This window comes from Camellia sinensis, chromosome 15, assembly GCF_055761805.1.
Source record: "Camellia sinensis isolate YWXY chromosome 15, ASM5576180v1, whole genome shotgun sequence".
In the NCBI taxonomy this organism is placed as follows: domain Eukaryota; kingdom Viridiplantae; phylum Streptophyta; class Magnoliopsida; order Ericales; family Theaceae; genus Camellia; species Camellia sinensis.
The window spans coordinates 117,419,299-117,432,509 of record NC_138975.1 but is presented as its reverse complement, the minus strand read 5'-3'; the positions used below and the strand labels follow the sequence as shown (position 1 = coordinate 117,432,509).

Here is a 13,211-nt window from a genome sequence, read left to right as displayed (position 1 = left end):
TCGAGGTAGGGATATCCTACTCCTTCTTATGAGCTTTGTCTTTAAATTTTAGCATTTTGATATGTTGAGGTTGTTGTGTAATTTTGAGAAAGTTTGGGGGTCTTTATGTAATTTTCATAAAAGAGGCGTTTTGGACTAATTGAACCCATGTGTATTTGTAACATTGAAAATGGAAGTTATGTTATGAAATTGATAGAAATGGGACCTTAGGGTCGGTATTGAGAATTATGGGAAAATGCCCTAATTAGTTTGAATAAATTGATTTGTATAATTAATTTTGATAAATGCGGAATTGAATGAAGAATAATGGAATTGGGAAGATATGGGATTAAAGGGTGTAGTTGGATAAATCTATTGCTCACCTAGTTGAAATGTTGATTATTATATCCATTTGGTGCATTTATTTCCTGTTTAGAAATAACTGCTTTGGGCTATCGGTGGAGGATAGTCTTGATTGTTGTAGACACTGCATGATGATTAGGCAAACTAAAACTAATCAATTGAGTGTGCTATTAGATATAGCCGTTGGTATAATACATCAAATTGTGTATTGAATGATTGAATATGTATATGATAACTGTTTATATACATTGTATTGTGTGGGAGAAGAAAGGGGCTGAACCCCACAGTTTATTGGAAGAAAGGGGCTGGACCTCTAAACCAGAAATTGGTTGATATTGATACAGTACTAAAATGTGTATCATTTGTGAAGTATGGAAGTGTTTTTGTTTAATTAATACAACACTACAATGTGTATTATTTGAGACATATGAACGTGTTTTTGTTTCATTAATACAACACTACAATGTGTGTTATTTGAGATGTATGGAAGTGATTTTATATGTTATTAATACAGCACCAAAATGTGTATCCATCCTGAATTTCGAAAGTGTTTTAGTGATGAATTATAATTCCATCCAATGATTTGGCCAGGGTACTGAGCCTTATTTTCAAACTCAAAGTTGAATAAGAAATGGGAAGTGAACTGTAACATGGACATGATAGTCATGGAACTGTAATGTGATAAATGGATGTATAAGTGTTGACCATCTATCAACTGCTAATCTTTTAGTCATTGTTTATAGCTGGTTTAGTGTATTTCTACTGGGCTGTGGCTCACCCTATATGGGACATCATTTTCAGGTACAGGTAGCATGCCACCTCCAAGGACATAGCTTGGGAGGCTAGAGGCAGATAGAAATTTTGTTGTTTTACTTTCATTGATGTATTACATGTAAATTCAAGCCAAGAGCTTAATCTGTATATGAGTTAGTACTCATTTCTTGTAATCAAGTGTTGGCTTGGAAAGTTGTAAGCCCATAGGGCATTTACTTTTGTTGTCAACATGTAATACTTTTGTAAGAATTACTCTGATAAATAGAAAGATGTTTATTTCTCGTATATTGTTGCATGTCTAGAATGATGAGTTTTACTTATTATTTTGAGGGCGTAACAGGTAAGCATCTTTTGGTTCTGTGTCAGTGATGGAAGGAGAACGATCTTGATTTGACACCACTCTCTTCTTGCATGTCCGATTTGGTCTATCTTCGTCATCCTGGAAATTTTCATACGGTGATTGAGCAAAAATATAGAAAGCAAAGGAAAATAAAAATGCATTTAAAAAAAAATAGCACAAAATACGTATGCAAGTCCCACTGCAGTGAATTCTTTTTAAGATCACTGATGTTTATGTTTGTTAGTTGTAATTATGTGTTAAAATATGAATTAATATTGGAGATTGATGTCAGCTGTAAATTGTTTTTGCTAAGTATAAATAAAAGGGAAAATTACATATACCCCCTCGATGTTTAGTAAAATTACAGATACCCCCCTGAGGTTTGAGAAATTACAGATACCCCCCCCCCGAAGGTATTATTTGCATAACAAATTAGGGGGCAAATTGTTATGAAAATATAAACCTCATGGGGCAATTTGTTATGAAAATATAAACCTCAGAGGGGGTATCTGTAATTTAGCTAAACCTCGAGGGAGGTATATGTAATTTGCCCTAAATAAGTTGACAATAAGTTTGAGTTGTTTTTCTTTTATTTCTTTGAGATTTGTATGTTTGAGAGGTTCTATCTCAGTTGAGTGTGAGTTTCTTTCTCAATGGAAGCGAGTTTCTTACAGGTTTCTTCCTTGTGAGCTAAGAATCGTGTTTCTGAGCAAGAAACGTTAACCAAGAAAGAATTTTTTGCTACTAAGAGTGAAAAGCTCGATAACGTAAGCTCAAAATGCCAATTTCACCTTTGATGATGGCAAGCTTCCATCTCTACAATGAAATATTTTGATGCCTTACGGAGAAAAGTACTTCTAGCATATTTAATTTTTAATTTTTTTCACTATTTTAATACAAAATTTAAAATTCAAAATTCATATGCCTCAATGTCTTGAGGCTTATGCCTCCCCTTACAAGAGGTAAAATGCCTCGCGTTACACATTTGCCTTTAAAAACTTTGATTATTAGTTGTAAGAGGTGCCAAAACGAGAAATGTCGGCAGTGGCTCTAAAAATTATTCGAGTTTTGAGGTTGGGAACTATAAAACACATAACACCACTAGCCTCTAGGTAGTTCAACACAAAGCGAGACACAATTTCCTTTTCCAAAGGAGCCACTGAATCAATATTGTCCTTGAACAAAATCTTTTAAAGATTCCTTACAAAAAAAATGGTGGGGGGTAAATGTGAAAGAAAATTGTCAGAGAATATCAATTAAGGAACACAATCATACAAGAATGATTGGTAGTGAGGGAAACAATTTCAACTAGCAAGCACTAGATTCCCAACGAAGGAACAATCATACAAGAATGATTCGTGGTGAGGGAGACAGAAAAATCCTTCTTCAGGGTTTTTTTTCTGTCTTTTTTAATGTTTGGGGTGGGTTGTTCAATGAGAATGACGAGTCTCTAGAAATTGCAAAGCTGAAAAATGTGAATTGTTCAATGAGATGATTCAGAGATATGCACAAAGCTATCACTTAGTACAATAATCTGTTAGGGGCAGTAATAAAATGCTAATGAATAGCCAATAACCTGACTGTTAAGAAAAAAAAACAAAAAGGGTTGCTTCCCACAAGGAATATGTGACTGCATTTGAACTAAATAAAGGGAAACTTTGAAGAATATGTTGAGATTTATACCACATCCCACCAATGTGAATGGAAGCACACAATGCACACACCAAAGAGAAAAACAATCAAACAGATTTATGTGATTGGCAGGAGAGAAACTTCACTATGAATAAAAATAAATAATACATGTAAGATGGTCAACACACTCAAAACCCACATCACTACCCGAATCCCATGCTCCAGAGTAGTTGAGCCCTTGTTAACCACGGTGCCTTCACGGTATTTTTTGTCACCCTTTACATCTCTATTTTATCCTCCTCTTAATCTCACCAAAACCGATAGTCTCCATGACTACTTCTAATAGTCTACTCACAAAAAACTTAGTTCCATACAATATTAACCAAAACCTACACATTGAGTTCCCCAGTAGATTCCGGACTCTACTATCCTAATCCAAATACATGTTTAAACTAACCTAACAACTTTATGGGACCCACATATATCACATAGGTGGACTAATTCTAACATAATATTAATAGAAGTTCCTAAATTAATCAAGTAAAATGATATGCAGCCAAGACATCACATATATAAAAATAAAGACAATGATAATAATTATATATATGTATACTAGCGGCTCGCACAATCAACTCGAAAAAAAAAAATTATAAGAATAATGACGAAGAAAAATGCACATATATTGTTTGTTGCTCAATGAAATCACATTGGAGATAAAGATAATAATAGATGGAAAAAAAACAATAACAATGCTTCCAGGAGCACAATATGCCATCACTTACTTTTTTGCTCGGTTGAGTTTGATTATTTGATCGACTTGGATGAGTTGATTGGCTCCTTCACAGCCAGATGCTACCAAAAGACATCAATGCTCCTAAGAGCAAGACTAGGCCAATCCTTGGATCTCCCAGGAAATTGTGGATTCCATTCATGATGCTGCCAATTCTCTGTTTCATTCCTGACCTTTCGGATAGAATGGTTTTGGAACCTACTGACCAAATAGGATCTGCATCTTCAGGAACTAGTGCAGGAGATTTTTCTCTCTACAATGAGATAAACAAAAAAGGTTTGAGCAGACAACATCTTGTATGAAAGAGAACTCTAAGTTCCAGAGTGTATACATCCTTAAAAACCCACAAAGTTCAATGAGTATCAATCTAAGAAGCACAGACACTTCTAAGAAGGTAACGTGCCGTGTCTAACACTAACATGACACAACGCTCACTGGACACTTTCCAACACTTACACATGAAACATATTATGAGTTTGAATAAAATAACTTAGAATCCAATGATAAAACAAAAATTAAGTAAATTTATACCTATTCTCCTCCGTCATACTTCAAAACTGAGTATTTTACTTATATATTCATATATATGACATAATTATTATTTAGCCTTATAATGACATGTAAATTGTAATAAATAAAAGTACAGTCCAGTATACTGGTTAGACCAACCAATCTTTCTAGCCAACACCTTAGCCTGATGCAAAATTGACAAAAAAGAAAAAAAGGAACAGTTGATTCTTCTCTGAACTATTTAATAAGGAACAAGAAAATAGATGCCTACCAGAAAAAAGGAACAAAAAAATAGAAAAGGAAAAGAAACTTTCAGAAAAGAAATGCAGATTAAATATGAAAAGCAATGTTATAGCGATCCCGATTTTACCTTCATTGTTTAATTGTAATATATGTCAACTTTTCAAGGATTTTGCATGATTATACTAGATTCATCTCATTAGTAAGATACATGTACATCAATTAGATGGTGACTAATCATTGATACCTATTTATACAATGTATAGAAGACTAATGCTAATACATTGAATGTGATGGATTTATTATGAATGAATCTTAGAGATGCATTATGTTTTTATTATGAATATGTAAGATACATTAATCTATCTAATGAATTCATTAATATAGAAGATGCATTATGTATTATGAATGTATGAGATACATTAATCAATTTAATAAAGTTCATTGAATGAATAACTTGAGAGTTTCTCTCTTTAGACTACATCTTCTCTCTATAAATACATCTAGTTCTAGTGATCTTCTACCCTAGTTCCTTTGTATTGAGTGTGGAGCTTCCCTTGATCTTCTTTTTAATCTGAAAGTTTGGCGATTTGGAGCACTTTGGTTTTTGGCCTTCATCTTCTCCATTTGAGGTAGGGATTTCTTTGTTCTTTTTCAATACTCCGTCTATAGATAGACATGTGGTAATTTTGTATTGCATGAAAATCATATCCGTTTTGGATTTGTTTTAAAATCATGAGGGGAACCTAGGGTTGGTTGTTTGAGAATGGTTTTGTTATCATTGACTGTGGTTTGGACTAATTAGAGAATAAAATTAGCATGATATTATTGAAAGAAGAGAAAGCCCTAAATTATATTTTGATTTGGTAAAATAAAAAGGGTTTATGGTTGAACAATGTTGGTAAATTTCTATTGTTAATATGAGTTGTGTAGAAGGTGTTAACAGTTAAAGGATTAATTATGGTATTGGAGTTATTTTGAAATGAACGTATTGAATCAAGTTGGGTTATGGCTTATTATCCATGGAATTGATTTTGTAAAATGAAGAGAATGAAATTGGTTTTGTAAAAAGGGAAAAGTGTTTTTGGAATAAGTGATGGAACATGTTGACTTGAAAAATTATGAAAGTTGATCTTGACAATGGTAAATGAAATGTTAACTCAATGTGAGTCTCAGAAAATAAATTTGAGAATTAAACTATTGTATCATGAGTGTTGAATACACACATTTGGGGGTTTTATCTTTACCTATCGTACTAGTGTCGTTGTTGGGTTTAAGGATTGCTTGAGAGTTGAGTCTCTTTTATTAGGTGTACTGAATACATGCATCTAGAGGTTTTGTCCTTGGTCATCGGTGGAGGATGACATTGTTGTGTTGAATTGTGATGTATGCGTTACACTTGTGTTGGTTAAACATTATTGAATAGTTTATGTGTATGTATTACACTTGTTATTGATGCTTTGTTGTATTGAGGAATTTGTATATGATAATTGTTTATATACATTGTGTTGTGTGGGAGGAGATAGGGGATGTACTCCACGGTTTAGGGGAAGATAGGGGATGGACCTCTAAACCGGAAACTGTTTGATATTGATACAACACTAAAATGTGTATCATTTGTGAAGTATAGAAGTGTTTTGGTTACTCAACGGTTTAGGGGAAGATAGGGGATGGACCTCTAAACCGGATTTTGTTTGGGAGGAGATAGGGGATGTACTCCACGGTTTAGGGGAAGATAGGGGATGGACCTCTAAACCGGAAACTGTTTGATATTGATACAACACTAAAATGTGTATCATTTGTGAAGTATAGAAGTGTTTTGGTTACTCAACGGTTTAGGGGAAGATAGGGGATGGACCTCTAAACCGGATTTTGTTTGGGAGGAGATAGGGGATGGACTCCATTAGCACCACTATATGTGTGCTTATTGATATTAGAAGTGTTTTTGTTTGATATTGATACAGCACTAAAATGTGTATCATTTGTGATGTATAGAAGTGTTTTTGTTTGATATTGATACAGCACTAAAATGTATATCATTTGTGAAGTATAGAAGTGTTTTTGGTTGATATTGATACAACACTAAAATGTGTATCATTTGTGAAGTATGGAAGTGTTTTTATCTGAGATTGATATAGTACTAAAATGTGTATCTATTATGAGGTATGAAATGTTTAAAATGAGTTATTATCTCGCTTATCGCTTGGTGTATCCTTAGCTTACTGTGCATATAGCCGGTAGAGCAGAGTTTTAATTATTTTCGCCAGTGTATCAAAGTATGTTATGGGTTGCGATGGTTACAGTTTTGAAAGGCCGAGCTGCCTCATTTGTGGATTATATACATGTTGATGATTTGTTATTTCCCTTTTATTTAAGGCATGCATGTATTGATATGAATGTATTGGGAACAAACCAAAATGCCATTTTGAGATTTTGGAAAGTGTGAAGGAAAATGGGGTATTTGTGAACATGTTTTCAAAAAAGGTCATTTTGTTGTAAGTACGGAAAATGGGGGAAGAGTAATGGGCTTGGTAAAATTGTTTTTATCTAAAACTGTTATAGTCATGAAAGTTTGGAAAAATGGGTAATAAAAAGGAAAAAAAAAGGTGAACCGCTTATAGCGTCGAATGAAATGGCTGTTTTCGAAAAGTTCATACTTATGTATATTTTGTATAAACTGCCACATTACTATTCTAGTAAGAGAATGAACATTCATGATCATAGCTATCTGTAAGTTGTTATTGTTGGAGATCATGTTGAGATCCCTACTGGACTATATGTTCATCCCACGTTGTTGAATCTTTTTCAGGTGATAGCCAGGATGTTCTACAAGGTTTTGGATCTTCTTATTTGTTGGCCACGGGGCCTCTTTTGTGTTGGCGGAATGCCATTTATGTAAAAAGGGTTATACCCTTCTTCTTGACTTTTTAATGATGTAAGCCCAAGGGCAATTTATTTAGTGTTCTCATGTTGTATTTACTTGCATACGAATGAGAGCAATGTTATTCACTTCTACAAGTTGAATATAAGATTTTATTTCCGCATGTTATCTCTGAAATGGAATTAAGTAAATGAAATTGGTAATACTTTGAGTAATAAAAAGTGGGGCGTGACAACTTGGTATCAGAGCGAGCCGGGTTTGAATACTTTGGGCTCGTGGGAAGTAGTTTTTACTACAGTGGGTTTGCTTCAGGTTGTGAGGATGTTGCATATAGTTAACATGAATGTTAGGACTTGTATGTTGCATTTATATGAGCATGGGATTAAGTTTTCTGGATAGTACTCGTAGCCGGTGAACTTGCTTTGAGGTCCTCTTGGAAACACGCCTGATCAACGTGGTTTCTGATAGGAATTCCTTGAGAGTTCCGGGATGAGTGACTATCTTTATAGACTTGATTCGATTATGTGTTTAAATGTTTAAATGTTTGTATGCAATAGAAATGTATGTTTAAGGTAGTAAGTGTATGCCTCGGGGAAGGCTGTTGTGTTGTGCAGTAAGTGTGGTTTTGTTTTTGGACTTTATAGGATGTCTACACGAGGGAGCATGAGATTTGTATCTCGGGTTAGAGGAAATGGTACCGGTGTGTTGATTAGTGTTTTGGGCTTTACTAGTTAATGAGTTTGTTGTGATCCCATCAATTATGTATTTGGGTGGTGTTCGTATTATGACTTGTTATCGGTTGGTGACTATGTGTGGGTGAAATGAGTTAGTGGTGTTATTGGTTATTGGGTATGGTTTGTGAGTGGGAAGAGAATTTCTTGAGTGGATGCTGATGGCAATCTTTGAAAGGAAAATCAGTTTGTGTCCTCGGATAACGAGGGTAGCATTGGTTAAAATTGTCATTTGTATTAGGGATTGGGTGATTGAGGTGAACCATGTCAGTCTTGAGTTTGAGGAGAAGGGCAGGCTTGCTATGTAGGCTTGGGGGTGAAGACTCCCTTAAAAGCAATGTTGGTGTGGTTCGATTTTAGGAAATCCGGTGAGATTCCAAAATTTGGGGGTTTGTGTAGGGAACTCCGTGTTTGGGGTAAATGGTTTTGAGTGGCACATCAATGTGTCGTTTACTAAGTGTGGCGGTTTATTGAGTTGATTAGTCAACTTGTTGGCATCAGGTTTATGTTGGCATTGGTCACCTTGAGGATAGTCGTGATTGTTGTAGACATTGCATGTGGATTAGGAAAAACTGAAACTAATCACATTAGTTAAGTCGTTGATTTTGACTGTTGTTAATACAGCAAATTTGTGTATCAATTGAAGTATGGAAATGTTTATATATGAGTTGTAGTCTCATTTAATAGCTTGGCTAGGCAATGGGCCATGTTTATGATTTTAAATTGATTAAGTAAAGGAAGGTAGGATGAAATTCCAAAATCATGAATTTCTTATGCCTTATGTGTTGATAGCAAGGTTGTTATTTCTATTAACTATTATTATAGAAATGTTATGTTTTATATTGGTTGTGGCATCACCGTGTGAGTGGTGGGTGTTATGTTGGAAATAGATTGGAACATAAATTCTTCCTAGTGTTTTGGCCTTCTAAGGGCGCTGTTAAAAAGGAAAATGTTGAGGATTTGATTTAATTTGAATGTTATGAGAATTTCCAAACGAGTAGTTTTTGGCAAATAAACTGGAGATGTTTATGTATTATGGGTTTATGAAAAATGTTTACAAAACTTTTGAGTTTCGCATGGAAAATGCAAAATTTATTTTTGAATGTCAACGTTGAAAATTTGATTATCTTTGAGAAATGTCTCATGAACAAAGGAATGATTTTTCTTATATTTATACAAAAGATTTGCTTTGATTGTCTTATGTGAAGTTATGAATGTTGAGTAGTGACTTAGCTTGGAGCGCTAGTCGGGTGTTTTGGTGATTTGTTTCGGGAAGGGTTTGGTTTTGTTGAGGCTTTTGTGCCTAAGTGTTGCCTTTTGAAACGTGTTTCCTTGGTAAGCCCTTTCTTTTGTGAGAGTTAACCAAAGGTTTGTGGTGAGAATAGTTTCTTTTCTAAGTGCTCGGGTGTTGAGTGCTATGTGATTAGTTGGCCTTGTGTTTCTGCTGTACTCTTAATTTCGAGGACGAAATTCTTTAAGGGGGGGAGGTTATAGCGATCCCGATTTTACCTTCATTGTTTAATTGTAATATATGTCAACTTTTCAAGGATTTTGCATGATTATACTAGATTCATCTCATTAGTAAGATACATGTACATCAATTAGATGGTGACTAATCATTGATACCTATTTATACAATGTATAGAAGACTAATGCTAATACATTGAATGTGATGGATTTATTATGAATGAATCTTAGAGATGCATTATGTTTTTATTATGAATATGTAAGATACATTAATCTATCTAATGAATTCATTAATATAGAAGATGCATTATGTATTATGAATGTATGAGATACATTAATCAATTTAATAAAGTTCATTGAATGAATAACTTGAGAGTTTCTCTCTTTAGACTACATCTTCTCTCTATAAATACATCTAGTTCTAGTGATCTTCTACCCTAGTTCCTTTGTATTGAGTGTGGAGCTTCCCTTGATCTTCTTTTTAATCTGAAAGTTTGGCGATTTGGAGCACTTTGGTTTTTGGCCTTCATCTTCTCCATTTGAGGTAGGGATTTCTTTGTTCTTTTTCAATACTCCGTCTATAGATAGACATGTGGTAATTTTGTATTGCATGAAAATCATATCCGTTTTGGATTTGTTTTAAAATCATGAGGGGAACCTAGGGTTGGTTGTTTGAGAATGGTTTTGTTATCATTGACTGTGGTTTGGACTAATTAGAGAATAAAATTAGCATGATATTATTGAAAGAAGAGAAAGCCCTAAATTATATTTTGATTTGGTAAAATAAAAAGGGTTTATGGTTGAACAATGTTGGTAAATTTCTATTGTTAATATGAGTTGTGTAGAAGGTGTTAACAGTTAAAGGATTAATTATGGTATTGGAGTTATTTTGAAATGAACGTATTGAATCAAGTTGGGTTATGGCTTATTATCCATGGAATTGATTTTGTAAAATGAAGAGAATGAAATTGGTTTTGTAAAAAGGGAAAAGTGTTTTTGGAATAAGTGATGGAACATGTTGACTTGAAAAATTATGAAAGTTGATCTTGACAATGGTAAATGAAATGTTAACTCAATGTGAGTCTCAGAAAATAAATTTGAGAATTAAACTATTGTATCATGAGTGTTGAATACACACATTTGGGGGTTTTATCTTTACCTATCGTACTAGTGTCGTTGTTGGGTTTAAGGATTGCTTGAGAGTTGAGTCTCTTTTATTAGGTGTACTGAATACATGCATCTAGAGGTTTTGTCCTTGGTCATCGGTGGAGGATGACATTGTTGTGTTGAATTGTGATGTATGCGTTACACTTGTGTTGGTTAAACATTATTGAATAGTTTATGTGTATGTATTACACTTGTTATTGATGCTTTGTTGTATTGAGGAATTTGTATATGATAATTGTTTATATACATTGTGTTGTGTGGGAGGAGATAGGGGATGTACTCCACGGTTTAGGGGAAGATAGGGGATGGACCTCTAAACCGGAAACTGTTTGATATTGATACAACACTAAAATGTGTATCATTTGTGAAGTATAGAAGTGTTTTGGTTACTCAACGGTTTAGGGGAAGATAGGGGATGGACCTCTAAACCGGATTTTGTTTGGGAGGAGATAGGGGATGTACTCCACGGTTTAGGGGAAGATAGGGGATGGACCTCTAAACCGGAAACTGTTTGATATTGATACAACACTAAAATGTGTATCATTTGTGAAGTATAGAAGTGTTTTGGTTACTCAACGGTTTAGGGGAAGATAGGGGATGGACCTCTAAACCGGATTTTGTTTGGGAGGAGATAGGGGATGGACTCCATTAGCACCACTATATGTGTGCTTATTGATATTAGAAGTGTTTTTGTTTGATATTGATACAGCACTAAAATGTGTATCATTTGTGATGTATAGAAGTGTTTTTGTTTGATATTGATACAGCACTAAAATGTATATCATTTGTGAAGTATAGAAGTGTTTTTGGTTGATATTGATACAACACTAAAATGTGTATCATTTGTGAAGTATGGAAGTGTTTTTATCTGAGATTGATATAGTACTAAAATGTGTATCTATTATGAGGTATGAAATGTTTAAAATGAGTTATTATCTCGCTTATCGCTTGGTGTATCCTTAGCTTACTGTGCATATAGCCGGTAGAGCAGAGTTTTAATTATTATCGTCAGTGTATCAAAGTATGTTATGGGTTGCGATGGTTACAGTTTTGAAAGGCCGAGCTGCCTCATTTGTGGATTATATACATGTTGATGATTTGTTATTTCCCTTTTATTTAAGGCATGCATGTATTGATATGAATGTATTGGGAACAAACCAAAATGCCATTTTGAGATTTTGGAAAGTGTGAAGGAAAATGGGGTATTTGTGAACATGTTTTCAAAAAAGGTCATTTTGTTGTAAGTACGGAAAATGGGGGAAGAGTAATGGGCTTGGTAAAATTGTTTTTATCTAAAACTGTTATAGTCATGAAAGTTTGGAAAAATGGGTAATAAAAAGGAAAAAAAAAGGTGAACCGCTTATAGCGTCGAATGAAATGGCTGTTTTCGAAAAGTTCATACTTATGTATATTTTGTATAAACTGCCACATTACTATTCTAGTAAGAGAATGAACATTCATGATCATAGCTATCTGTAAGTTGTTATTGTTGGAGATCATGTTGAGATCCCTACTGGACTATATGTTCATCCCACGTTGTTGAATCTTTTTCAGGTGATAGCCAGGATGTTTTACAAGGTTTTGGATCTTCTTATTTGTTGGCCACGGGGCCTCTTTTGTGTTGGCGGAATGCCATTTATGTAAAAAGGGTTATACCCTTCTTCTTGACTTTTTAATGATGTAAGCCCAAGGGCAATTTATTTAGTGTTCTCATGTTGTATTTACTTGCATACGAATGAGAGCAATGTTATTCACTTCTACAAGTTGAATATAAGATTTTATTTCCGCATGTTATCTCTGAAATGGAATTAAGTAAATGAAATTGGTAATACTTTGAGTAATAAAAAGTGGGGCGTGACAAATGTTGTCAGAATCATTATGAAAAATATATGTATTGCAGATTCATATGTTGGTAGATTGAATTGTGAAATATGTTTTGTATTGTATCAATTTCATATTGTATCACAATTTAACATGTATTTTGTGATTAGATATCAATACCTTCTCTTTGACCTTTTGCCCTATTAACAGCATTTCGCAATGTCAATTGCCATTGCCCGCACTCGTTGAACAAACCCAAATCGCAATAAACCCGCAAGCAAAAATGATTCCCATACTTCCTTCGCTACAAAAATTGAACAACTATCATGGATCTAATTCAAACGACAGAAACAAAGAGTTTACACACAGTCCATTTGGATTTGGGTTGAGACCCAAGATTATGACCATATACCTCATAACAAGTATGTTTAAGCTACTCATCCAAACAAGTCCTAAAGAATGTCATTGATTGCAAACCGGGAACCAAACGAACTAGCGATGAAGACGTTGGGCCCA

At 34.2% G+C, this 13,211-nt stretch overlaps 1 protein-coding gene across 1 annotated transcript in view; it reads right to left on the bottom strand.

The window, feature by feature from the left end:
- Positions 1–1,446: 1,446 nt before the first annotated feature.
- The window catches only part of LOC114293458 (uncharacterized), a 103,789-nt gene continuing 92,024 nt past the window's right edge, over positions 1,447–13,211 (bottom strand). The window contains exons 5-6 of the mRNA XM_082910069.1: positions 3,871–4,131; positions 1,447–1,555 (exon numbers count right to left, since the gene is read on the bottom strand). Coding sequence (XP_082766195.1) covers positions 3,928–4,131 — 204 coding nt within the window. The 3' untranslated portion in view covers positions 1,447–1,555; positions 3,871–3,927. The remainder of the gene's footprint in view (positions 1,556–3,870; positions 4,132–13,211) is intronic.